The 27,387-nt window shown below is 36.1% G+C and overlaps 1 protein-coding gene across 12 annotated transcripts in view; it reads left to right on the forward strand.

Moving 5' to 3' along the window:
* Positions 1-26,014, forward strand: part of PAM (peptidylglycine alpha-amidating monooxygenase) — a 142,539-nt gene extending 116,525 nt beyond the window's left edge. For 7 of the 12 annotated variants that reach the window (XM_035570060.2, XM_035570053.2, XM_050716407.1 and 4 more), the window contains 11 exons: positions 4,727-4,856; positions 12,991-13,107; positions 13,632-13,704; positions 14,248-14,455; positions 15,084-15,284; positions 16,316-16,434; positions 19,291-19,390; positions 20,755-20,808; positions 22,939-23,142; positions 24,598-24,654; positions 25,184-26,014. In XM_035570060.2, the coding sequence (XP_035425953.1) occupies positions 4,727-4,856; positions 12,991-13,107; positions 13,632-13,704; positions 14,248-14,455; positions 15,084-15,284; positions 16,316-16,434; positions 19,291-19,390; positions 20,755-20,808; positions 22,939-23,142; positions 24,598-24,654; positions 25,184-25,365 (1,445 nt within the window). In that variant the 3' untranslated portion in view covers positions 25,366-26,014. The remainder of the gene's footprint in view (positions 1-4,726; positions 4,857-12,990; positions 13,108-13,631; positions 13,705-14,247; positions 14,456-15,083; positions 15,285-16,315; positions 16,435-19,290; positions 19,391-20,754; positions 20,809-22,938; positions 23,143-24,597; positions 24,655-25,183) is intronic. The other 5 variants (XM_035570057.2, XM_035570065.2, XM_050716409.1 and 2 more) reach the window with 1 other exon arrangement.
* Positions 26,015-27,387: the final 1,373 nt, after the last annotated feature.

Raw genomic sequence — 27,387 nt, forward strand, 5'->3', positions numbered from 1 at the left:
TGTTTTTCTCTCATTCAGAAAGAGTCATGAAAAATTATTCAGAAGAAAAACATTGTGCATATTCATTTCAAATTGGCTTTGGCTATCCTAATATTCTTGGGCTGGCTGTTTTATTGTACTAGGATTATAATTCATTCCCTTCAGGTTTCTATGACAGCAGAAACCGTGGAAGTGTTGCGTTTGTTTTATTTTACTTGCATTTTCGTCTGTGTGATATTGATTGTGTTTAGTCTTGCTAATGTGGAAAGCCAGATAAGACAGTATGTGATAAGCATCTCATAAAAAAAAAAGATATGTATGCATGAAAGTCATCTGTATGCATAAGCTGTAGCAACACATGCTTGCTTTTATGTTGCAACCAATCAGCTTGATGTTTCCAAGTACTGTTGTATACAAATACACATCATAGGTCATCCATTTGATTTTTATTTCTGTTCAAAATGTGAACATGTAGTATGTCTGTGTTTACATGAGATTTTGTTGCAGTATTCAAATTCAGCTCAATTCTGGGCTTGTATTTAACAGAGAGCCAAAGATGAGGACTTTCCAACGTGCTATTATTTTAGTTGGTTAAATGAGAACCTATCAAACTATTGGCATAGAAGCAAGAAAACAGGCGGGACGTTATCATGTGCCTAACAAGTGATAATCGTAAAAAATTCCATAGGCAATGCTGGAATCAAATGATTGGAAGGGTAATGTGTGTATATTTATGGGAAAAAAAAAAAAAAGGATTGTTAACCTCATAATAATCATATGTGATGTGTAGGGAGGAAAAAGGTTAAGAAAATTATTTCTTTTTTAACTGATTCAGAAGAGGGAGTGTCAGTGAATTGAATAAATACCTAAGTTGCAACACCATATGGCATGAATTCTGACTGTAGAAATTGTTTGCTCTGCTACTTTAGTAGTTATATATTCATCTGGTTGGAATTTGGTGGTGGTGGGCTAATAAATGGACTTCAATGACTCAAGGCTGAGATACAGCAAAAAGCAAAACTGAAATGATCTTAGCATTCTTTTCCAATGTTTCTGATACTAACTACAGAAATTCTGAACTTCAGAAGCTATCAGCGCCATCTTTTGGCAAAAGAACTTTTATTGCAAAAAAAATCTTCAAGTATATGTTTAAATTCTGTTTTGGGACTTTACATATTAAAAGAACGCAAACCTGCTTCTCTAACAGATTTTCATTTAAAGGAGGAAGGAGTGGAATGTAAAGTGGTTTTATGTTGTCTTGATTTAATTTTAAGAAATAATTGCACCCATCATAAAATTATTTGTTAAATTGAATTAAAAAAAAAAAGACTGTGACTTGTGTTAAATTATAGTATTAACTTCATTGAACTATTTAGCAATTACCAGAATTCTGAAAGTTTAATATTTTTAGTCTTACAAATCCTCATTTTTTTTAACGTGTAACAGACCTGAAATAGCAAGCAAACAATACATTAGGTAAGATCATTATAAATATTGTGTTCATAACTTTATACTGCTTATAACCTTCCTGCACTGTGTTATATTACCACCCTGTCACTAGTCAAGCAAGTTGTTCAGCACCACTGCAACTGGTACAATTATACCTTCTAATTACAGCAAGCAGTATAATTTTCCGAGTTTTAAAGCTCGTTTTATGGTGCTTATTTACATTTGTCAAAATATAAATGACTACTCTGATGGCAGGGAGTAAATGCAACATGAATAAAATTTGTAAAGTTACGAACAAAAAAAAGCTGCTCGGGATTTATGGACAGTAAGTTGCAATTTTACTAATAAATAGGGGCTTTAGTCTTTCACTTGTAGGGAGATTAAAATCTGACTTTCATGTTGTAATGCTATTTAATTCTTAAGAGTTTTATTGAATCAAATGAATTACTCTAAATTACAATATAGAGGATCTGATCCTTTAGTTTAGAAATCTCATTTACAACAAAAGCAATCATTGTATATCTATATACTAGAAAAAGTAACTTTAATTTGTTTTAATAGGGAAATGTAATTGTCTTTGGTTTAGTATGTAACTGGTCTATGGACTACTTAGTTCTGCAGGGAATTAACAACCAGTCTTAGATATATGAATATATGATATATAAGTTTAGTAAGTAAGCTTTTGTAAAAAGTTAATTCCCGTAGGATACACCTTTGTAGAAGGACTTTCAATGTGAAACCTGTAAATGGACAAGAAAAAATAACAGTAAACCAATTCTGAAAACCTGTAAGAAAATCCAAAGGTTGTGTAGAGGCTGGAGTTCTTGTGATGAGACTATATTTCACTGTTTATTTGATGTTTGGACTGGATGATTCTGAAGGGTGTTTCCAATCTAAATGATTCTATGATTTTATTGTTTTCATCTGTGAGAAATCTTTTTGTCCTTTAAAAGTAACTATAAAAATTGTGTATTTTGCATGCCTTTTTGGAAACTGAATTTTACAAAGGACAAAATACAGGCTTTCTGTATTGAGACTTTTTAGTTTTTCTGTCTTTTTTGGAAAAGTCTCAATGACCAAGGGGCACCAAAACATTAAATGTACGTAAGTTTTATGCAGGCTAACTTTGAGCAACTGATGAAGCAGACACTGGATTTCTGTCCTTTTATTCCTTTCAAAATCTGTGTGTCCTGGTACAGGTGAACATATCTGGTATTGCACCTGCTGCTACCAACTGAACAGTACAGAAGTACTGTGGTTTTTATGAATATGTGTAATTTTATTTTTATCAACAGTTCCTCTCTTAGTTTGGAACTTTTTTCACCTAAAACTGCTACAGTAAAATTTCTTGGTTTTGAATTTTCTGGTTCCTTTCTTATATTCACTGCAGGTAATGACTGTCTTAGGGTTGCATTAGCCAACAGAGTTTCTCTGTCACCTACTCATAGCTAGGTATCTAGAACTACAAAAATCAAATATCTCCTAGTCTGTGATAAGTTTTCAGCACTGTTTTTTTCTTTTCCCTGTGTAGATCGTAGAAAATAGTTTTCCCTCCACCACGTTTGCTTTTACTCCTTAGACTGCATCTCTTCCAAGTAAAAAGGAAGTGGGAGTTATGCTTACCAGAAAGCTGGGTTGCAGAGGTTGTGATGAAGCTCTTGGAGATTGTGTCCCTTTTTATTTTTCCTCTCTTGAGAATAACACTTCCAGATGAAGCCTGTTGTATTCCTTGGGTAATTTGTGTTGAGAACTTGTTTCAAAGCACTGATCTTTCAGCACTTTGTGAATGGAGATCTGTATTACATGTGGCTAGGTTGTACCCCAATGATAGGTTTTGAGGATCACAGCAAAATACACAAACTTTGGGTTGAATTGAAATTTGCAAAACTGAAAATTGCAAAAATGATGCTATCAAACACTTTGAATACTACTGGAACAGTTCCAGGTTCAGATAACTGCAAAAAAAACTCTTTTCTATTCACCTTCAGTTTGTCCATGTGTACCTACATACAAAACCTGTATCTTAGAAATATCCGAATTATGTTGAATAAATTCACATCCGAAAGAAAGGAGTGATGGATTTTCTAACATGCAGAAAGCTTCTTAACAGGTTTTGTTTTCTTTTTTGTTTTATCAGATTTAGTAACATTTTTCTTGTGGTTGTATTTTTTATTTTGGGGAATATAGTTCAATTATCTCTCAATAATGCAAGAGCAATCCAGACCAACCTCTTTCAAATTGCATATTAAGCAGTCTATTTGTAAGAAATTAATCCCTGTAGCCAACATCCTGCTACTTTTCCAAGTTTCAGACATCTCTGTTCACGCATTTAATCATTGTAAGTCTATTTTTAAATAAAGCAAAGATTGAAACAAACTTCTTTTTACGTCTGATTTTAATCTTTTTTGAATCTTAATTTGCAGCTATATTTTTCTCCCTTCATTGAGGAGTTTTACAATTTAAGACAAAAACAGAAAGTATCCATTTTTTTAGTAGTGGTTCCCTTGCTAAGTCCTGTATGTTTGGTTTAGTGTGAAAATCAGATTTGTATTATTCAAAAACTGCCCAGCATATGTTCTTAGAAAGTGCCCTAACATATAAACAGTGACAGGTACTTTACCCTCCTTCATTTCTTTCATCAGATTTAGACATCTATTTCCTATTCACTCCTGTAATCTTTGGATTAGGATACGAACACTAACTAGAGCTAATTAATGTATATGTTGGGTTTAAGAAATGTCATAGGCAAACTTCACAAAACTACTGTTTTATTTGTTTCTCTTTTCTGTTTATCTTGCTCTTTATCTTGCTTCTCTGAGTTGTTTTTTTTTCTTTGTGTTAAAAGCTTTTTTGAAAAAAGTTGTGAATCAGCCACTTCAGATGTATAGATGGTCTAGTAATTCCTATTCTTTTGTTATGCTTTTTAAATAAAATACCGATAGGTTATTATTTAAATTTGCTTGCTTATTTTGGATAGTACTTGTATATTTCTGTAATCAACCAATATTAGAAAGTATTAACGAAGGTCTGAAGTTTCTCTCATCCTACATATAGCAGGATACCAGTGTTTGTGCATGCTTTACTGTAATAAAACTATGCTTGGAATTAAATTGCAATGCATTCATGGAAATTCTGCATGCAAGAGAATGTCCATACAATCCCCACTATTCCATGCAAAAAGCCAGTTAACCAGTTTTATGTTCTGTTTTTGTGTGTGTGTGTGTGTGTGTTTTATTAGCATAAATGTGCTACATTAATGTCTGCCTTTTTTTTTATTGTTGTTTGTTTCTTTGGTCAGATTTCCACATAGAAGAGGCTGTGGAGTGGCCTGGGTTAGACCTCAAGCTGGGCCAAGTTTCTGGGTTGGCTCTGGACCATGAAAATAACTTAGTTGTCTTCCACAGAGGTGATCATGTTTGGGATGAAAAGTAAGTAGATATTTTGCAGAATGGCTCGTTAAAAGGTCAGTTTGGTGTATGTAGTTTGTGTATCTTCTCAAAGAAACAAAATAGATTGCAGTTCCTGTTCCGTTTAAGATTCAGCTCTTTGGCTGAAAGTGCTTTCAGGAGACTCAGAATGGAAGTGGTGACTGACATTTTCAGGACTATAGGGTTACTAGATCTTTAGACAGTAAGAATATGTCTCCAGAGAAAAATAATATTGTACATTATGTCCCCAAACTTATCCCTGCTTGTCCATGTCTTTGGTTGTACTAATAGGTCTGGGAGAATGCTGTTTTAGTAAGGTATATTAATATCTGGGTTTAAGACTTGCAAAGCTAGCTTCAGTGCTGGGAAAAAAAAAAAAAAAGGATGGGAGGGTGGGGTGTAGAGCATTCATTCAAAATGGACTTTCACCATTAAAAACTAGTGTCATCACAATAAAAAAAATCAAAATTTTATTCTGGCCATTTATTATTTTAGAAACAGAACATTCCAAATATAGTCTTTATTTATATAATGTCATTATGTCTTTAAGCTTTTAAACAGTATATCTAACCATTTAGTTGGAAAAAAAAATCCGTGAAACTGCAACAGAACACTGGGAGTAATTAATACTAGTTTATAACAGAATATTACATAGTACTCTTTGTAAATATGCTTTTTAAATCTTCTTTCTAAGTATCTGTTCTTGATACTTATAAGGCTAAACAGTACGGTGTTTTTTTTCCAACTCTTGATGAATTTATTTTAAGATATTTTCTGAAAATTAGAGGAGACAGCTTTCTCAGCCTTATAGTAAAATGATGCTTAGAATACTCTTCTATGGAGAAAAATCAATTGTTTTTTGGCTAAGTATAACATAATGTAGAAGATAAGGCAATCATTTAAGTTTCTTGTGCATGGTATCAGTGATCTCTCCAGCTCAAGTGAAGTGTAGACTATCAAACTTGAAAGGATGGTGCATGCTGCAACTTGTATTACTCAATCTTCAACTAAAAGCTGGTATTGATTTGTTTTTTCTAATCCTCCTACAGATGAATATAAATTTTCTTCTTTGTGTCATTGAAGAAAGTATCGAAAAAACATTTGAAAATAAACCGGCAGTTTTGTTCATTTCTCACATCTGAAACGTATCTTTTGGGGGGATTCTGACAACTGAGGTATACCCACAGCCCAGAGCACAAAACTGGAATTTGAGACCAAGCAGTATTTAGGAAGTCTACAGAGGTTAAACTTAAACTTTAAATTTGGTGGATGAGCTATTAGATCGATAAGGAATTGGCTGGGTGGCCTCATCCAAAGAGTTAGTCTGTGGCTCAATGTCCAATTTGAAACCAGTAATCAGTGGTGTCCCTCAACAGTCCATACTGAGACCAATAGTATTTAATATCTTAATTAATGACACAGGTACCCTCAGCAAGTTTGTGGTTGACACCAAAGTGAGTGGTGCTGTTGACCCTTTACTGGGGAAGGGATGCCATCCAGACATACCTGGATAGGCTTGAGAGGTGGGCCCATGTGAACCTCATGAGGTTCAACATGGCCAAGTGCAAGGTGCTGCACCTGGGTCAGGGCAATCAATATAGGCTGGATGATGAAGTGATTGAGTGCAGCCCTGCAGAGAAGGACCTTAGGATACTGGTAGATGAAAAATTGGATATGGGCTGGCAATGTACACTTGCAGCCCAGAAATCCAGCTGTATCCTGATGGGCTGCATCAAAAGGACTGTGGCCAGCTCTGGGGTCCCCAGCACGAGAAGGACATGGACCTGTTAGGGCAAGTCCAGAGGAAGCCACAGGAACATTCAGAGGGCTGAAGCACCTCTCCTGTGCACAGAGGCTTAGAGAGTTGGGGTTGTTCAGCCTGGAGAAGAGAATGCTCTAGTGAGACAATATAACCATTGTCCAATGTATTAAAGCAGCTTATAATAAGGAGAAAGGCTTTTAACCAGAGCCTGTAGTCACAGGGCCATGGGAAGTGGTTTTAAACTGAAAGAAGGTAGATTTAGATCAGATATTAGGTAGAAGGTTCTTACTCTGAGGGTGGCGAGGCACTGGCACAGGTTGCCCAGGGAAGCTGTGGATGTCCCAGCCCTGGAGGTGTTCAAGGCCAGGCCGGATGGGGCTTTGAGCAGCCTGGTCTAGTGGGAGGTGTCCCTGCCCATGGCAGGGGGTTGGTACTGGATGGTCTTTAAGGTCCCTTCCAAACCATTCTATGAGTCTGTGATTCTAAACAAAACAAAAACTTCTAATGGTGTGGGTGCAGAGGATCAGAGTTGTGGTCTGAAATCTAGAAACTGATGTACCCAATACCTGTGCTGGGTCATGCTAAAGATTCGCTTAATTCAGTCCAGTCCTGGACAACAGCAGATGCTCATACTCTGAGTATTTGAAGCCTGTGACTAAGGGACTTCCCAGAAAAAAAAAAAAAAAAAAGAAAAAACAACAACAACAACAAAAAAAACCACTACTTATGTTTATAATCTCTAGAGAGTTTCCCCATCAATAAATGTGCCAGGTTATTTATGGTTTTGGAACTTGGAACCCATGTAAAACCTTTATACCCTTACCAGTGAATTCTGCAGTTTGACTGTTGCACTAAGTGTGAGAAAGTCCTTGTCTTAAAAGTATTGCACCTGCTACCTCATCACTCATTTTATGGTCATCAGTTTGCTTCTGCCAACAATACACTATCATTTCCAATTTATCTTCTCCTGACACTCATAATTTCTTTGTGCTCCTTTAATATCCCTATCAGTTCCCTCGTTTCCAGTGAGGTATTTCCATGAGAGTCCCAGTGTATTTGGTCCCCTTTGTATCAAAATAATTCATCATTATTACTGTCATCTCTGTATCTTCTAGTTCTTACTTCCTGAGATGGGGGAAAGGAAGTATGCTTCCGGGTTATGTGTTTAAAGCACCTTCTGTCTTCCATCCTTTGTTCCTTCTGAATAATGTATAACATTGTATTCACTCTCGTCTGCCACTGAGTAGTCAGCCTTGAGTTAGTACCCTCGAGCTAACACCTGAGAGACAGTTTCTTTCTCTCATTTGTTAGTTATCCTGAGTATTTTCTGAAATGTGCTAAGTGTTTCCATATGGTAATGGTAAAATATCACATGTTAATCTGCACGTGAGTTTAGTGTGGAGGCTCACCATATTTGCCATAATGCAGGGATTGAAGTTGGAAAAAAGTAAAACTTCCTGACTGAAGATATCTATGTGTAGAATCCTTAATTCACTTAAGGATTCACTTGTTTTGTTCACAAGTGTTGTTTTATTCCTCCTCTTGTGGAGCATAGTTGATCAGTTTATAGGAAATTTATTTCTCTTCTATGAAGAAAGGCTGAGAGAGCTGGGGCTGTTCAGCCTAGAGAAGGCTCTGGGATGACCTTATGGCACATTTTCAATACTTAGAGGGGGCTTATAAAAAGGATGGAGAGTGACTTTCTGCTCAGTCAGGTAATGACAGGACAAGGGGGAGTGGTTTTGAACTAAAAGAGTGGAGATTTTGATTAGATGTTAGGAGGAAATTAGTCACTGAGAGGGTGGTGAGGCACTGGCACAGGTTGCCCAGAGAGGCTGTGGATGCCCCATCCCTGGAGGTGTCCAAGGCCAGGCTGGATGGGGCTCTGGGCAACCTGGTCTAGTGGATGGCATCTGTGCCCATGGCAGGGGCGTTAGAACTAGATGGTCTTTGAGGTCCCTTCCAACCCTTCCAAACCTAGTGCTGTTAGGAGCCCTTAAAATAGATAAGCTAAAACTTCTGTGGGCCTGTATATAGAGTAGAGTGACTTTAAAACAATGTATGTGGAAAACATGACTGAAGCTAAATATTTGTTCCAAATCTTGCTGCACAGGAAATATGCATACTTTTGTGTGCTCAGCCAGTGAGCCTCCCTTTCAATTTTCATTTATTTCATGCGCATATGAAATAGTTTGGGGATTGCTGAAAAAAAAAGAAAAAAAGTAATGTATCTGTTCTTATTTTTCATTAAGAAGGAATAGAAAAAGGTTATTTTGAAAGGCAATTATCATGGCTTTATATGCAGAAGAGGGATAAGAAGTTATCAGGCAAATTAGCAGCAAATACACAAGTAACGGAGTATAATATTCCTCGGCAAAACATAAACATGAATCGAGCCTGAAAGCCCAGATTTATTTTCTCTGTTTCAGTGCTTCTGTCACAGTACAGAAACAAATTAAAAATAAAATAAAATAAAAATATCTGTGCTGTTAGGCACTGCACAAATGTTTCCAATGCATTATTAATATATGCCATAAAAGCTGGATCCTCATTCAACTAAATATAGCTGGATGAATGGTCTGTGCTCCTGTAAGGCAACTTCAGTCTGCTTTAGAGAGCAAAAACAGTTACAAATGACAAGCCCTGTAATATAGTAGCAGCTTTTCAGTGGCTCTAACATTCCTTCTGGGCATGGTTTAAAAAAAAAAAAAAAAAAAGCTCCTTTAATGAGTCTTCTTCTTTTACCACATGCTGTCGTCAGTTTTATGTCTTTCGTGCCATATGCAGTGTATGCTATTCAAAATGTGAATGTTTATATATATATATATATATACATGTATATATATGAACTATTCAGCTGGCTGAGCAATGAATCAGCTGGAAGTTCTTTTGGAATTTGTGATGAAAAATGATTGACCATGTGTGCAACTTATAAAAGACATAATACAGAATATATAATGCATTCTTGAACATCTGTTATTGCATTCTTAACAAGTTAGGTAGGTTAATTTAGGCTGAGCACGATGCCACAGTGGTGATGGATTATTGATTGAGAGTAGAGCTCAGGGTTGTACTTTCAAGGTTTATGAGATCAGGTGGCCTGTCTAGATTTTAATATGAAACACACCAGAAGAAAATCAGATGTAGCAATAAATTATTTGCATTAGTGTAAAGTGGGCAGCTGAAGTAGAAAAACAGCTATGAAATTGTATTGGAGCTTGAAATTAGGAGTTGTGACAGATGCAGCATGTTTCAGTTGTCCTTTAACATGAAACTGCAGAATCTATTAGAAAGCCATGCTGAGAGCAGAGTAATATGACATATAACAGTAAGGTTTTAATTCTTTTCTTGGTCTGCTTTTGCTTCTTTTAAGCTAGCAGGAGTCAGCATAGTCTGTGTCCTCATTTATCAAATGAAACAAAGAAGCACGGAGTAGCTTGGAAAATGTTCATAAGCCCTGGAAAGGAAAGAATGACTCTGTAGCATACTAGTCTTACTGCTAGAAAAATATATTTATCAGGGAGAAGACACATGAAAGATCAGTCCCATAACCTCATTTCAAAGTTCACTAGGCTTCCTTTGCTGAAAATACCATGCAATCTCATACTTATGCTGAAAGCACTCGGTTCCCAGCAGAGCTGGGAACCCAGCAGAGTTGTTAACAGGAAATGCTTAGAAGTCTGGACAGGACAGTTACTAGGATCAGGAATAATAATAAGGAAAAACAATCAGTTTTTAAGCTGTCTACCTAGTCAGTTCTGCAGAGAGATAGAATCTTGTTTTCTTCTTGTCGTTGCTGTTGCTATTTCTGTACGATACGTACCCTCACTAAGATTCTCATCTGTGATTAGCTGTGCTGATTAATAATAATAGTCTTCACAGAGCTTGAGCCTAGAAAGGTTTTCACCCATATCCATTAACATAAGGTAAACTAAAACATTTTTAGCAAAGATAGCTAGCTAGCAAGCAAGCATTCATCATGCAGCTGTGGAAAGGAGAAAAATCATCCATGTGTTGGAATAAAATACTTGACCCCAAGCCCAGTTATTTGCATGCATACATAAAGGTGCAACATAAGCCAAGCACCTCAGAAACTTCTGTTCTGCTGCCAAACATTCGTTCAGTCTGTCCAGCTTTGGTCTTCTGGTTGTGGTCATCTGTACCTTAGGAGTATTAGATTCCTGGGCCCCTGTCATTTACTGAAATCAAGCATTGTGGGTTGGGGTTTTTTTATTTTTTAATTTTGTGGGAGCTTTTGTTATTGGCTTTTTTGTTTGTTTGTTTTTGTTTTTAAAGAAAATGCTCAAAAACAAGAGAACTTGCCTTAGAATATAACTTTCAATAATGATAAAAACCAAAATCTACTGGGCCATCATTAAATAAGCAAATAAATATCAGTAGGGCATTGTGTGCCAGTAGTCTCACCCGTGTTAGCTACGTGCCAGCAATGTGTCCACCCCACCAAGAAAGCCAACGTTGTTCTTGGCTGCACTAGGCAGAGTACTGCCTGCAGATCGAGAGGGGTGAGGTGGCCCTTCTCCTCCACGCAGTGCTGATGAGGCCACACCTGGCGTACTGTGCATGATGGTGATGAAGGGACTGGAGTACCTCTCCTGTGAGGAGAGGCTGAGAGGGCTGCGACTGTTCAGCCTGGAGGAGGCTCAGCCATTGATGTGTACAAACACCTGAAGGGAGGGTGCAGAGAGGATGGAGACAGGCTCTTTTCAGTGGTGCCCTGTGCCAGGACAAAAGGCAGTGTGCACAGACAGGAACACAGGTTCCCTCTGAACACCAGGAGCACTGCCTTGCTGTATGGGTGACTGCACAGTGGCATAGGCTGCCCAGAGAGCCTGGGGGCTCTCCCTCCTTGGAGATCTTCAGAAGCCATTTGGACATGGTCCTGGGCAACCTGCTGGTCCTGTGGGAGCAGGGGGTATCACCAGATGACCTCCAGAGGTCCCTGCCAATGTCAGCTATTCTGTGTGTCTCATTGCAGCATCACGGCAGAGTGTTCAGGGGGGCTCAGTAGAGAGATTTAGTAATGCCTTGTGCATAACCATTCACAGTGAAAAGGGTATATTGATTCCTGTCAGAGGCTGAAGAAGTAGGCACAGATAGTTACCATATATAAAGATAATATCTAAACACTATTTCTAATTGTAGCCTATGGAGAAATTAGAACACATTCTCTCAGACTTTTCTGGTTATATATGAAACTAGTAGTGCCTTTCCGCATTGAAAATTCTAGACATATAAATATTTAATGTTATGGAGAGGCTGGGCTACCAGCACTGTACCATATAAAGTCTTAATAGCTTTATTCATAGCCTGGTCTGTGACTATAAAGCATGTTCCTGTTTACCAAGGTACATCAGTCATAGCTGGATTTATCTTAGGGGGATTAATAAACAGCTTTAAAAATATAAGACAGGAGGGAAGAGTATGTCATGCGTTCATGTGTTTTTTGTCCATAATCAAATACCCTTTTCTAACATTTAGGCTTTAATTTTGTTCAAAATGTTTTATGTGCTCTATTTGCCTTCACTGAAGGCTGAACACATTTCAACAGGTTACAGTAATAGCCAGCTTCTCTGTATGGGTACAGATGACTAATCTTCTATTCTTCGTTAAGTGCATGATAATTTTACATCTGGCAAGTGTCTTCTAGAAGGTTAAGCAATGGTCGGTCTTTATGTCTGAATTATATAGTAACATGTTTAAATGTTTTTATTAATATATTCCACGTACCTTGAAAATTATATGTGGAGTTGTGGGGTTAAGAGAAACACATCTCATATCCTATAGTCTCCTGCAAGGGCACTCTGGAAAGGATAAGTACCTTAAGATCTGAATGTTACAGTAGCAGGTTCTGGCAAAATAACAAATTATGTTTGAAAAGAAAACAAACAACAAAAAAGCATGAACACAGCCTACCTTAGTACAAAGTATACAAGTTCATACAGGTAATTATGCCCTGGTGATTAGCTATGTTAGGCTAAATTGTTTGATTTCCCACCTCTAATTTGCCACAGCAAATAAAAAAGCAAACAAACTAACAATTAAAATATATTTTTTTGTTTGCTTGCTTGCTTTAGGATTGTCTTAATTATTGCTGTGTTGATTTGGTACTCCTTTAGTTAGGAAGTCATAACCTCAGTAGGAAATGCAGACATCCCAACATTAGAACTCTCACGATCATACAATATTACAAGGCTTATTTAAAAACAAAACAAAAAAGGTGCTAGTAACCCACACTGGATTTAAACTGGAATTAACTGGAATTAAATATAAAACCTGACTTTGAGTTGCATGTGTAGTGGTCATCATTGGACTGTTCTAATGCTGACTTTGTATTACAATATTTTTGTGTAGTTCTTTTGACAGCAAATTTGTTTATCAGCAAAGAGGACTTGGACCAATTGAACAGAACACAATATTTGTCCTGAATCCAAGTACTGCAAAACTGCTGCATTCCACAGGCAAAAGTCTGTAAGTTTTTTGTTTTTCTTTTCTTTTGTTGTTGTTGTTTTTATTAATAGAACTATTAGCATTTCTACATATTTTAGCCTCAAAAGTCACCAACCCATTTTCACATATCTGGTTTGTATTACATTATGTGATCTTTTGTTTATTTGAACAAAAAAAAAAAGCCCAGCAAATAATAATTATAACCATTTCCAACTTTACTACATCTGTTTTCTGGTAATTCATATAATTTCATCTACCAGCCAGATTCACAGAAATGCAGAGCTGAAGACTATTGTATATTTTCTTTAAAGATACCAAATGTTAGCCTGAGTGAGAAAGCAGAGATCAAGTGAATTCTGGATTTGAGACACCCTTGTCAAGGAAATTCTTTAGTTACAGTGTATATATTTTGTGAAATATTAACAGGTTGTTAATTTTTGATCATTTCTTGATCTGTAGATAAAAAATGAAATCTTTAAATCTAACTTATATCATTCTTCCTGAAAGATGTCTCTAATTTGCTTCTTCTACATTTGTGCTTGCAGATTTTATTTACCACATGGTTTGAGTATAGATAAGAATGGTAACTACTGGCTCACTGACGTAGCTCTCCATCAGGTATGCTTTTGAACCCTTAACACAAGGACCTTAGTGTTGTGCCATTTTTGTTGTGCCATTCTAGAGATTTATGTAAACTTATGATTATGATGTAAACTGTTTATGTAGGCTTGTTAAGACAAACATTAAGAATATGCCTATGGAAATTGATCCCTATAGCCTTCATGGAATATAGTTGTGTAGAATAATTTGAGCAAAGTATTCAGAACTAAAAGTGCCTGTTTTAAAATAGTGATTCTTTTGAAAGAGAACAGATTTTTCTGCTACATCTTTGCTTATCAATTTTCCTATGCACTCAAGTTCAGAATATGAAACTAATTTGTTTGCTGTAATCATAGGAAATTATATTTTATGCAGAAGTTTCCCACAATCAGAATGGTTATAAAACTGGTAATAGATGTTATAGTCAAGATATTAAGGTTGTGTTTAGTGTATGCATTTATTTTATACAGAGTAATAGATATCCTTTTCATAGGCAGACATCCGTCTTATATTTCACCCTCCATAATTGAAACCTCTTATCTTTTGCTATTGATTTAAAAGGTTTTCAAACTGGGAGCAGATGCAAAAGAACCACTACTGACCCTAGGAGTAGCTTTGCAACCAGGCAGTGACAAAAATCATTTCTGTCAACCAACTGATGTGGCTGTGGATCCAATCACCGGCAGCGTTTATGTATCTGACGGCTACTGTAACAGCCGAATCATCCAGTTCTCTCCGAATGGATTGTACATTATGCAGTGGGGAGAAGGTCAGAGCTCACTGATACTCTGCTATCATGAATTCATGTTATCATCAGCTGTGAGATTGTCGATACTGTTATTAGTGTGATTTATAAACGTCTATTATAATAATACTATGAAGGCCCCAGTTCAGTTTTGCCCTTCTTATTAAATTCCAGATTTTTCTCTAATGTTTATACAGCTAGTTGTAGTGGGTATTTATATATTCTCTAAAAAAATAAAAAATAAGAGTCTGTTAGCATGCATTCAGCACGTCCTTTCTTAGCAATAAAATATTTACACTTTCAAAAGTAATAATATTTTTTCTAAAAGTGTGGTCAAATGGTACAAGCCTTTATCATTTTTCTTAGATTTATGCCATGATCCCATCTATTTTAGGTTTTGTGAATAATTACATTTCTGTCTGACTCAAATTTATGTTATCAGGGATTATGCTATTGTAGAGAAATAGCTCATTCACAAATTCAGGTTTTACAAAGATAATGCAAAAGTCTACAATAGTTTACCTAAATGAGTAAAACTGTTAGGAGAAGAACAAAAACTTTTCCCAATATTATGCTGCATTATGTGAAATGCTGCTATTTCTAAGCAGAACTTTTTGTACTTTAACACAAATGTGTACATTTTGTGTTGCAGAGACTTCTTTAGGCAGAGCCAGACCTGGACAGTTTAATATCCCCCACAGCTTAGCCCTGATCCCTGACTTCAGTCAGCTCTGTGTTGCAGACAGGGAAAACGGTCGAATTCAGTGTTTCAGATTAGGAACTGGGGAGTTCGTAAGAGAGATCAAGCACAAATCATTTGGAAGAGAGTTGTTTGCAGTTTCATATGCTCCAGGTAATATTTTTTTTCCTGTCCTTCAGATTTCAAGTAGTTCTTTAATGCCAGTATGTCACTGTGTGCAATGTCATTTCATGAAGAGTGCTATCATGTATCTTTAGCCAGATATTTATTCTTTTTCAAAGTAGTGCTGATGTAATGGAAAATTTTAGAACTGTCCTATTTTCCTGTTTGCAGTGGGGGGCATGAGAGAAGCTTGCATATAATCTCTACTCCTGAGAAATGACTGATTAGACACTCTAAATGTAATGTCAACAAGCAGATTATATTGTTTGCTTCCTAGTGACGGCACAGTCCATAATTAGTAATAATGTTTTAAAATATTCATTTCAAGCTCCATTGAAGAGAGCAAACTAAAGAGCTTCCAAGCCATCAAGTGTTGAGTTTCTAAAAATATAAAATCTGAAAGCAAACAGTTTTTATTTAAAAGTTGTGTAGTTTATTGTCAAAATCTGATCATTAATACAATTACTCTATTAAGGGTTGTAGTCAGATTTTTAATACCAGTACTGAAGGTAGTGAGAACGTCAAGAGCTTGATGAGGAATTTTGGAATGTCAGTCTCCTGACTCTGTAGTTGATATCAAATTTAATATCAAGGTAATCTCTGTTGTATTTGCCTAGAATTTAAGAAATGGTGTACAAGTTACGACACTCAGTATTTGTAGCCCACTGCTGTCTCTGACAGCAGGAGATGCATTGTAGGGAGAGCAAGCAAGTCTGACTCCATTTTGTAGTCCACTTCTCTCCTGCTTCCCATGCACCCACAACCAGTTTATTTAAGACTGTTAGGAAGTAGCTTCTGACCATTTCTTTATAGCGTCTCTCTATAGACTGGTTGTCCACAATTTTTCCCTGTGATACCTTAGTTAACTTTCCTATTGTGATTTAGTTTCCTGTTGAGTTACCTCTGTCTCTGTCAGTCACTCTCATTTTCTCAGACAGCTTTTTACATCAGTACAATTACTGTTGACCTGCACTGTAGTTTTCAAGGTGTGGGTTGTTAAAGAAAATCCAATGTTGTTGCAGGTGGTCTCCTCTTTGCAGTTAATGGAATGCCTTACCCTGGAGAAGCAGAACCAGTGCAAGGATTTGTGATGAACTTCTCTACTGGAGAAATAATTGATACTTTCATTCCACTTAGAAAGGTAGAGTATTGCACAGAGTGCCTGGTGTGTATAATTATGTATAGGAGATTGTTGGTAACATCCTACTTCTCCAACTTTTATACAACTATTGCAGGAAATTAGGTATTTTAAAATGTATGGTATTCAAAGGAATTCTTCATAATACAAACTTAGTGAAGATGCTAGAATTTTGGGTCTTAGTTTCTACATGTATTAAATGCTCAAAAATTATACCACCTTTGAGATGATCCCTAGAGATACCACCTTTAGTTAGGACAAGTTCGCTTTATTGCTGGCAGATAGTTATTAAAAGCTAATTTAAAAGAAGCATAAAGGTCCAGAAATATTTATAGAATTAGATACTACTGTCCATTACATGTCCAAAAAAGTGTTTTCCTAAGCAGGAATAAAACTCAACCGTATGGTTACATCTGTTCTTTGCAGAAGATTAGTTTGAGGGCTAGATGTTATTTATAAAGTATTGTGCAAAATGAAGTTTAAAAATGTTTATTAAAAAAATATATAGATTGTCTTAGACAAAAGAATGACTCCCATTTCTGGGTAGCACATATACTCAATGATTTGCAGTCCACTTTTAAGGGTTACTACAGAAGGATATTTCTTTTTGAGTATAGCAAATAGCTGTGCTGCCTAAAAACTGACAGTGGGTTTATCATCATTTTGAGATTCAGTGAGGATTAGATAATGTTAACTATCTGTGCACAGTTACAGATCCTTGTAGATCTGTAGATACTTGCTGTATTAAATTTTGACTTCAGGCAGTAGAGCAGGTGTACAGCTTTCATAAGGTGATCCAAGATCAGTCTTTAAACCAGGAATAGCTTGAGACAAGATAAATGAAAATACTCCAATTTCAAACTTCTTACTTTTAAATTGTTTTTCATGTTTTTATGGAATACTATACATACAAGTAAAATATGCACTTTTTTTCCTTGATTTGGGAAAAAAAAAACTTATAAGAAAGATCATGAAAAACAAAATTTAAGTAATAAAAGTCTTTCTCATTTATTAATGTTTTGGAAGGATGACTATTGAAATCTTTAGCTAGTATATAACATCTGTATGTCTACATCACTTCCATCCTATTTGGTTCACAAACAATTTCTCATGTAAACATAGTTTGGGGTTACAGGGATTATTTTCTTTTATTATTATTATTTTCAGTTTTGATGTTGGTTGGTTTTTTTTTGGTTTGGTGGTTTATATTTGATTGTTTGTTTTTTCAGTAAACAAGTCTTTGTGGTAATGGTGTATAAAGGATGCACTATTCAGTCTTGAGATCTGAAATAGACCACTTACCAGAACTTACCCTGATAAGGTAGTTCACAATACTCAGTTTTCCAGTCTGCTCACGAAAAGGAAAAATTCCTAATGTGACAGCCGTACTTGCTGAAATGATGGATCTGGAAGTGTTAAGAATCTTGTTTTAGGGAGGAATCTGTAGCTCTCTATATCTAGACTAAGATAGTACATCCTCGGTATTTAGGCCAGAAAAACACATGTTAACTACAAAGATACTGCCTTATCCCAGGTTTTTATTCCAGGTTCTTTGGTTTCTCAGTGCCAGGAAAGTGAACTGCCCTTTACTCTTGAAACTTTTTTCTGGGAACAGTAAAAATAGTTGGGAAGAGACATTTCTTCAAAACAGAGTCAGATGATTTTTTGTTCTTCTCTTCGTTGTACTAATTTTAAGTTGCAGATGGATTAGGTGCTGCTGTGGAATGTGCTTGTCATGTGGCAGCTTAGTGCTTCTCATTGAAGTTCCTCAACTAGTCTGTAGGTATCAAGGACAATAACTCAGGTCAAGAAATAAATGTGAATTCTAAAGACATGTGAGAAGACAGTTCTGGATAAACTAAAGGCAACATGGCCAAACTTATTATCTTTTACTCTGTTTGCCCACCTCTTATTTTAGCTTCTTCTCTTCAATAGATGCTTGTGTTACACACTTGTCTCTAGATTTTGCGATTATAACTGAGAGCCTATTAATGTTTTAAGATAGCATAATAAATGTATAATAATAAGCAATGTCATCATTTAAAAGTAATTCAAAATAATAATTCAAATATTTTATGTATTTTGATATTTCTCCTGGTCTGTCATACACAATCTGCCCTACAAAAATTGCAATGTATTTTTTCTGTTAAATTCTGGTGTTTCATTCATTACACTCCTAGCTAGCAAAATAGGATCCTCTGTTCACCTGTTCCAAATGTTAAGTCTGTAAACACTAATACACTGGCATAGCATACCAACATGCTTCCTTGATAAAAAAGAACAAGTTAGCTCAGACCTTTGCTAGATTTGGTGGAGAATGAGTGGTCTAGTGTCAATGCTTACAGCTACTCTTGGAGTACATGCATTGTACATCACTATGTAGTATATAGTATGTACACTAGGTACATCAGTATACTGATGGAGTATGTACATACTTGTGTGCTGCATCTGGAGAATCTGTGCTCAACAACATTAAAGTTGCTTACTTTGCTTAAAAGATGAGAAATGAAAGCTTACAATGGGTGTAGCCACATGATACTATCTCAAAAAGTTCACCTTTAGTAATGTACATTTCAATCAAATATTAATTTTCTCAACATGATAGTAACTTACCACTATGTATGTGCACTATGCATCTTATATTTCACAGGATAAAATTAAATGTAAGAACATAAATATGAATTGTTTAGCATGAATGTATCTGATAATTTCCAAGATATTATCCCTTGAGAAGGCAAACATACAATGGAAATGTAATTCCTCTTCCCTTCACTCACATTACACCTGCTGTTTTTTCCAGGACTGGATATGACAATATGTAGACAGCTAAGAGTAATTTGTCACTCCTTTTCTTCACAGAGCTTTGAGATGCCGCATGATGTAGTTGCTTCAGAAGACAAAACAGTATTCGTTGGAGATGTTCATGCCAGAACAGTGTGGAAGTTTGCATCCACAGAAAGTATGTTCTTTTTGTTCTTAATGCCACAACTTCACATTTTGTATCTTGAGATCAGTGTCACTTATCTGGTACTGGTTTAATGACAATGATTTAAGTACAGAACAACTGCAGAAGTTGTGTGAAGTGATCGTTCTTCAGCATTACTTTGTCAAAGGGAGAGTCCAGGGTGTGTGAGCTGATTTTTCATAGGAGGAGGAATCCAAATGCATTTGCCTTATGGTAGATTTGTACCTCATTGTATAAGTATATGCTTAAAAGTATGAGGGTTTTTGCATTTTAGGTCTTTTAATGTGTCATTTGCTGACAAGTTCACTTCTTCCTTTGAAGTTATCATATCAGAAACTGTCAGGGGCTGAAATAAAAACACAAGTCAATTTTAAACTTCTTTTAATTTCTTCGGGAATACTTATCATTAGAAAATTAATCTAGTATAATTTGAAGCCCTATTCCTATCAAGGGGAAACACTCCCCAGTTTTAATCCACTAACCCCCAAGCCAAACAGCCTGACATCAGGGAGAGGAACCTGATGTGTCAGGCATCAGTTTAGTAGGATTGAGAGAGAGGAATAAAAGGAATAAGAATATGTAAGGATTTACAAATATACTTCAAAGGAATAAAAATATAATCTACTGTTACATTATATCAGATAAAAAATGTATGAGGGAGAAAGCCTCAGGCTTCACGGTGTTAGTCAACCAGTAACTATCTGCTATTATAAATAAATTTCTGACTCAGCCAGTTATTCTGCATTTGTCTGTTTACATTTTATTGATTTTCTTATGGGTCATCTGGTATCAGATGCTGTTAGTAACAGGACACTGGACCAGATAAATTGTAAGTCTGACTGGATGTGGCTTGTTTCTGAATCTATCAGCCTGAAAAAGAGCATTTCTAGGCTTCTTTTCAAAAAAACATAAAAACAAAAAAATAATGAATTTCTTCATCACTTAGAGGTTAGATGAGGAAAGTCCATGTATCTTATTTTCTTTTTGACTGAAACTGCAGTATAACATTGCAGTAGCTAAAGAGTCCTGATTCAACCAGTCTTTAATTCATCGTGATTTTGATTGTAATTAATCGTGGTATTTTTATGGGACTCCCTGAACCCTTACACATGCCCATAAAGTGTCTCTGTGGCATAAGAGTTAATTATTGAAAACAGCTTTTATGAATCAACATCTCTTGTTTTTTCATGGTATTGTGAGCTATTGAATAGTTTACATTGGCTCTGCTTGGTGAAGTTCAGATGCTAATGGGATTGTTTACTGTAGGATTGTACTGTACATTTGACAGAGCTAGCAGGAAAATGTCACTGAGTGTCTTCGAAATGTCAGTTGTCCTGAAGAATAATTTTGTTTTACAGAAATGGAACATCGGTCAGTTAAAAAGGCTGGTATTGAGGTACAGGAAATAAAAGGTTAGTCTGATTCTGAATAGAAATTAAGGAACCAGTATTTTCACATAGACTATGACTGTTTCTGCCACTTTGGAGGAAAAAATGCTAACTAGTTTGATTGTTGTTTTGTTTTTCACCACCGTTTCATACAGTTACTGTACATAAACCGAGCTGCCACAGGAAGTAAGACAAAGCAGCTTGTAACCATTGTACCTAGTAGACACTTATTTACAACCAAGCAACATTTTGTTTTCAGAGGTGATGTGCTTCACAGACACTAAGATGAAAATTTAACTAGTGGATTAACTTCACATCACCATCTGATATGTGTGTTAGCTCCCTTAGATGCAGAGAAGGCTCTGAAACGTAACTGTGAGAGTTACTCCCCAGCAACCTTTCCCTTGCTCCACAATCCTCAGTCACCAAAAAAAGGTTATCTGGAACAGCAGTTGTGTTTTGTTTTTCTGCATAGTCTTTCTGCACACAGTCTTGTCAGTTACACCATAGAGGGGAAAAAAATCGTTCATTCTGTTCAGACTTAATTCCCTAGACTTACTGCTTTTTTTTTCTTTTTTCTTTTTTCTTTTTTTTTTCATTTTAGCTGAATGAGAACGGGGAAAAAGGGAACGTAGAAATTTAAAGTACAGAGATAAGGAAATACATGTAGATTAAGGTGAAGGGGGCAAAATAGTAATTCAGGCAGATTAAAAGTAATTCTAACCATTAATCTTCTCTCTCATAGGCCTTTTATGTGCAAGAGGAAAAATTTATTTCCCTTTCAGAAAAAACAGTACCTGTGCCTTTATAAAATGTTCAGAAGTTCTTAAGTGGTTTCCTTTGGTTGAATTCAGTGTTTCTGTGGTTTGCGTTATGCATGTATTGAAATATACCAAAGATTCCACCTGCCAATTGCAACATATAGTAGAATAAACTAGGCTGACCTTATAAAACAGTGAAATTCTTATTGTGGAAACTGTTGTCCTTCTGTTTTCTCTCTGTTGGTACATCAGTCCTCCTGAAGCTTTCACAAGGGAAAGTGTGGACATCACAGCATCCACAGTATAGCTAATCTAGGGATATGTGAATGCATTTCAGCTTTCTTTAGGAAGATACCGTGCTGGATGACATTTCTAATGCTACAGGGAATAATGAAATAGTATCACATGGGTAAGAAACAGTTTTTAAGTAAGCACCTCTAAAGGGAAAACACGGAGAACTGAACTGCTCCTCAGAGCTAGGCAAGGCGCTAGTGGAAAAAAAGTGCTCATGTCTGTTACTACTACTTGAACAGACAGCAAGTTATCTTTGTGGTAGTGTTACGTGAAAATTGAAGCCGCTACTATTCATCCAGAACAGAATGTCATTTTAAAATTTGATACAGAGTCAAATAACAATTGTATTCAGTGTCTCCAATGCAGCTACTTCTTAAGACATGCTGTTAAATCAAGCATTAAAATACAGAGCTGGACAGTTCTATTCATTAAAAGTTGGCATGAAGAATGTGATCTTTTATACACACTCAGAACAATATGTAGAGGAATTTATTGAAATTCTTTTTCTTAGTGTAGATGGAGAGGTAACAAAATAGCCAGGAGTGAGTGGATGCCGTTTTCTAAAGCTCTTCAGATTTACAGAGCCAAAGGTCTTTCATGGGATTTAACTGTTAGGAGAGTTTGACCCCCTGTCACAAATTTCTTGAAAATTAATTTAAATGTTTTCCTTTTTGTCTGTAATAATACAACACACACTGGATTTCTGTATTTATTGTGGAAATGTTATTACCAAAAGGAGATATTTAAATGATAGTAGATCACTATTGTTAGATTATTATTTGCCAAAATATCTTTTTGCTGGATTTCCCCATATTTTAAATGGTAGATGTTTTTTAAGGCAGAACTCTTCCTGACACCTCTCCTTTCCCCATGTGAGAAAAGGTGAGGGCATTCTTGCTGGAGAGTGATATCGTTCAGGCTCTCTGCCTTACATTTGGGATAACATCAGCAAGAGCTAAAACCGGTTCCATAAATGTTTGCCTTTTGTTTCCTTGTTGCTCATCACTTCAGGTATTCTAGCTTGTTGTTTTCTGTAACTCCTTGTTCTTTGTTCCTTGATGCATATGGATTGCCTGTTTAAATTGTCTTCTTTTTAAAGAATTGGAGACAGTTGTAGAAGCCAGATTGAAAAACAACCCAGAGCCAACAGACCCTCTAAAGAAGCAGGAAAAACAACATCTGGTCCGACAGGCCAGCACTGGAGTTTCCTTTGTTCTTATTACAACTCTTCTAATTATCCCTGTTGTTGTCCTGCTGGCAATTTTAGTATTTATTCGTTGGAGGAAGACAACAGTCTATGGAGGTAACCATGAGTAACTGTAGATAACAGTCTTTTATTGTTCATTTCAACACATCACTGAACATTGAAGGGCAAGGATGTGAAGAGAGAGGCCTGCTGTCCCTTTTCCCTTGTACACAGTTTTGATGATGCTGCATGCAAACTAACCATCAGCATACACATAACAATGCCTTTATTCTTTCACCTTAAGCCACCACCTTTTCACAACATGTGTCAAATGCTTTCCTTTAATTGGCATCAAAAATATATTCATGTTATTGTCTAGAATGCATTAATCTTAATACTCAGTTCAGAATTGAATATTCAGCTTGGGTTCTTTAAATTGTTGACAACAGAGGACTCTGGGTATTACAGAGGCATAAAAAATGCAAACAGATAAAATTTCTGAGATGGTATATTCTTATTCCCTACCATCTTACGCATTTTGAGATGTTTCCATGATGCACCTTTCTCCATTGCTATGAGATCTTTGCTCGATAATTACAATGCTATGTAAATTTGTTCTTAATTCATATTATATAATAGCATTGTTTCTGAGACACTGACAGACTGTAGTAGGAGTTTGATTATTACACTTCTTTTTTTATTATTTTTTGTATGCCATAAACAGTTGTATCAAGATAAACAAATAACAAAAATACACGTGGAACAGGCAAGTAACAGTACTGTCATTGGCTAGGACATACTGTAAAAGAATAGGTAATTCAACAGTCTGATAGTACAGTTCAACTGAGCTGGATGTCTTTTATTTTCTGTGTTAAAATCTGCTTCAGGCTGTTTGTCATTGTTCAAGCACTTGGTGTGCTAACACACTGGACTGTTACAGTACTGTAGTTAATGGTTGTGATCTGCCGCAGCATCTTTGCATTGGATTCTGATTGAAGCTGTGCCTAAATTTACAGTGTCAAAGAGTGACACTGGTAAAGTAAACTTGCACAGATTTATGGAAACTGAGTACTATATACAGAAAGACAGTTTGATGGTGGCATTTTATTTTTCTTCAGATCAGGGATAGGAGTAGTAACCAGGGAAGAGTACACTGTTTTGCAAGAGAGGAAGTTCCTCCAACATATCTGAAGAAATTTACAGATCACTCTCTTTCGGAAAGCCAGTCATCCCTGAAGGGAAACTATACCACCTTCAAATGTCATGCTGTGTTTTTCAGTGTGCCTGAATGTAGCGCATGTTATAAATTACAGCTGAAGTAATGAAATTCTCAGAAATAACTTAGATGCGAATTTTCTTAATGGTTGAAGTAGCATAAAATAATCATTTGTTGTATGATTGTTCTGTTAGGAATTATAACTTCACCTTAACCAAGAAGCTGAAAATTCAGTGTTCTTAGTGCTGTTGATCAATTTTATGAATGTCTTTGCTCTATGTCAGAAAATAGAGAAAATTACTTAAACATAGAGTATGATTTTTAAGCTCATTTTTAAAATCTACCTTATTTTTCAGCTGATGGGGAACACAAACTTGACTCAAATTCAAGCAGAGTTTTAGGCAGACTTAGAGGTAAGAAGCATTTAAAATCTTGTAAGCACTCAGTAAATGGAGGCTTTTTCGTTTGTTCACGTCTGGTGATCAAGAGATTTGATGGAACTTTCTCAGAGCAAGGACTCAGGGGCAAACCACAGGTGTTCTGTGGAAGTATCTTTTAAAACTCCTCATCTGTCAGTATCTGCCTGCTGAAAATGATGTGTCACTACCACTGGAAGATAAGTGGTGCTTATTGTGTATCTGTTGAATGGAATGAAGTGCCCTGAGATTATGGTCAAAATGAGTAAAGACAAGATGGTAGGAACACAGATACCTGCATAAAGACTTTTAATGGAACGATGTATGCTGGGAAAAAAATCATTTGAAACTTCAAAGATGAATTTCCTTCCTCTTCCATAACGTATATAATTAGTTATTGTGCCTCATGCTGACCTTTAAAAAAACTTTCTGGAAGGATACTTAAAAGAAGTGTTGACTGCATAGATAGATTTTTATTCCCCCATACAAGAAAGCAAAGCTTATGACAAGGGTTTCTTTTCCATAGGGAAAGGTGGTGGTGGCCTTAACCTGGGGAACTTCTTTGCAAGTCATAAAGGCTACAGCCGAAAAGGGTTTGACCGACTCAGCACAGAAGGAAGTGACCAAGAGAAGGATGAAGATGATGGCACAGACTCAGAAGAAGAGTACTCGGCACCTCCACCCCCACCAGCACCTTCATCATCCTGAAGACGACCTTTGCGTTCTCCATTATATGATTCAATCCAGAATGTCAGATTCCATTTCCCTTAAGCACGTTTAAGATTTTTGTGTATTTAATTGTAAACTGTACTAGTCTGTGTGGGGCTGTACACTGGTTTCTTTAATTTTTGTTTAGTTTTCGTTCTGTTTTTTAAGTGGAGGAGTGTATGGAAGTTTCATATCAGTGCCGTTGTTTTTTTTATGTGAACATCTTAATAAAACAGTCTTCTTCTAATTGCAGCACTGATTTAAAGCAGTAGTATTTTCTCATATCAACTTGGGGATCTTTTCTGTATTTGTAAATAAGTCGTATTACCTGCTTCAACAAAGTATTTTTCCTATAAATATTCAGTTGCCAATTTCTTTTTTGTGCCTTTCCTCTTCAATGTCCTTAACCTGTTGCAGTACAGAGAAAATACAGTGCCACAAGAAAATGAAGCTGCTAAATCTTCTTCTATTTTTTTAAAATCACTAGCATTATATTGCATTGAAGGAAAAAAAAAGTATCTATTTAATTGTTTTTTCTTCTTGACTTGATGTGTTTCTGGGATGTCTTATTTTTAGATGGTACCACTGTTAGAACACTATTTTCAGAAGCTGAATGTAATTTGTGTAATAAAGTGTTCGCAGAGCATTAGCTGTCAGAGTGTACTTTGGAATTTTTGCATACTTTTTAATTTTTCTGTATACAACTTTTGTAAAAGTTACACAGACCACTTAATACAGTAAAAAATTTAATGTCTTCTACCAGCAGATAAAACGTGCTATTTTGTATGGAAGCTGGAAAATATTTTGCTATGTCACAAGGTTTGGTTTGTTGGGGGGGGTTGTTTGTTTTTGTTTTTTTGGTTTTTTTTGTTTGTTTTTTTTTTAAGACTAATAACCAATATACATGTACAAACTCAAACTTAAAGATTTAAAGAGGAAATATACTTGTATTATAAAACTGCAGGGTATTTACTTTAATAAAACATGGTCACAGCTAAGAGGAAACCCGTGTCTCAAATTACATACGCAAATTAGTCAGGGTAGGCATCAGTGCTACCTGATTTGTAGTACTGATTTTCTTGTTTCTCCTCTCTTCCTTTTTCATTCACACAAGAGTAGTCCATGATTCCAGTAATGTACTCCCTCTTTGAATAGAAGACTTCTGGAAGAGCTGCTAGATAGATGACTCACACAGCCAGGATAATTAAGTGTGAATCATTGTGTGATGCTGTCACGATTTATCAGTCTAGTTTGAGGATCAGAGCATGATTAATCTTCTTTTAAAAACTGTATTATGAGCAGAGTGTACACAGCTGTAATTGCTACAGGGTTTTATGAAACTGCTTCATTATCGTCATTGCAGGTGTTGTAACAGACTACTGCTGGCGATGAAAAGAACTCCATTTCATAGTCTACATTCGATGTTGCTTCCTCTCCAACTATTTTATATTTTCCTAATGTTACAGTGAAAACAGACTTTTTCTGTCTTGCTTTTGGAAGCAAGGCAATGTTATTTTAGCTGTGGCTTTTGGGCATCCTGTATAAGAATAAAGACATAAAGTAGTTAGGAAGGATCTTCTTAAAATTTTCTGCAAAAAAAAAAGTTACGTAACTAGTTTACAGGAAGTTTCTGATGAGAGCTATTAAAGCTGTGGTGGCACCACTAACATAGGTGGTGTATGTGTCATCAGACCTAAAAGATCAGCTTTTTATCAGATGTGATCAGTGAGGGTGTATTTTTCTAGCATGTGAATAGCTCACGTTATGTCAGTCTGATACTGGGTGTTCTTTGCTTCCAGGTTTTAGATCACTGAAGATTATACATAGCTACCTCCTTCCTCCTGCCATTTATTTGATCTTTATCGCCAATAGAAAACAAAAAAATGTTGAGAGTAGCTGAACATAGTTTAATGGCAAGTATGAGTGAGGGCAGAGCAATTCAGCACCAGCCACGGTCCCTGCTCGCCAGAATTCAGAGGCTGGTCTCTACAAGAAGCCGTGGGCAGACAGCTGGGTTGGCAG

Source organism: Cygnus atratus, chromosome Z (assembly GCF_013377495.2).
Source record: "Cygnus atratus isolate AKBS03 ecotype Queensland, Australia chromosome Z, CAtr_DNAZoo_HiC_assembly, whole genome shotgun sequence".
Classification (NCBI taxonomy): Eukaryota; Metazoa; Chordata; class Aves; order Anseriformes; family Anatidae; genus Cygnus; species Cygnus atratus.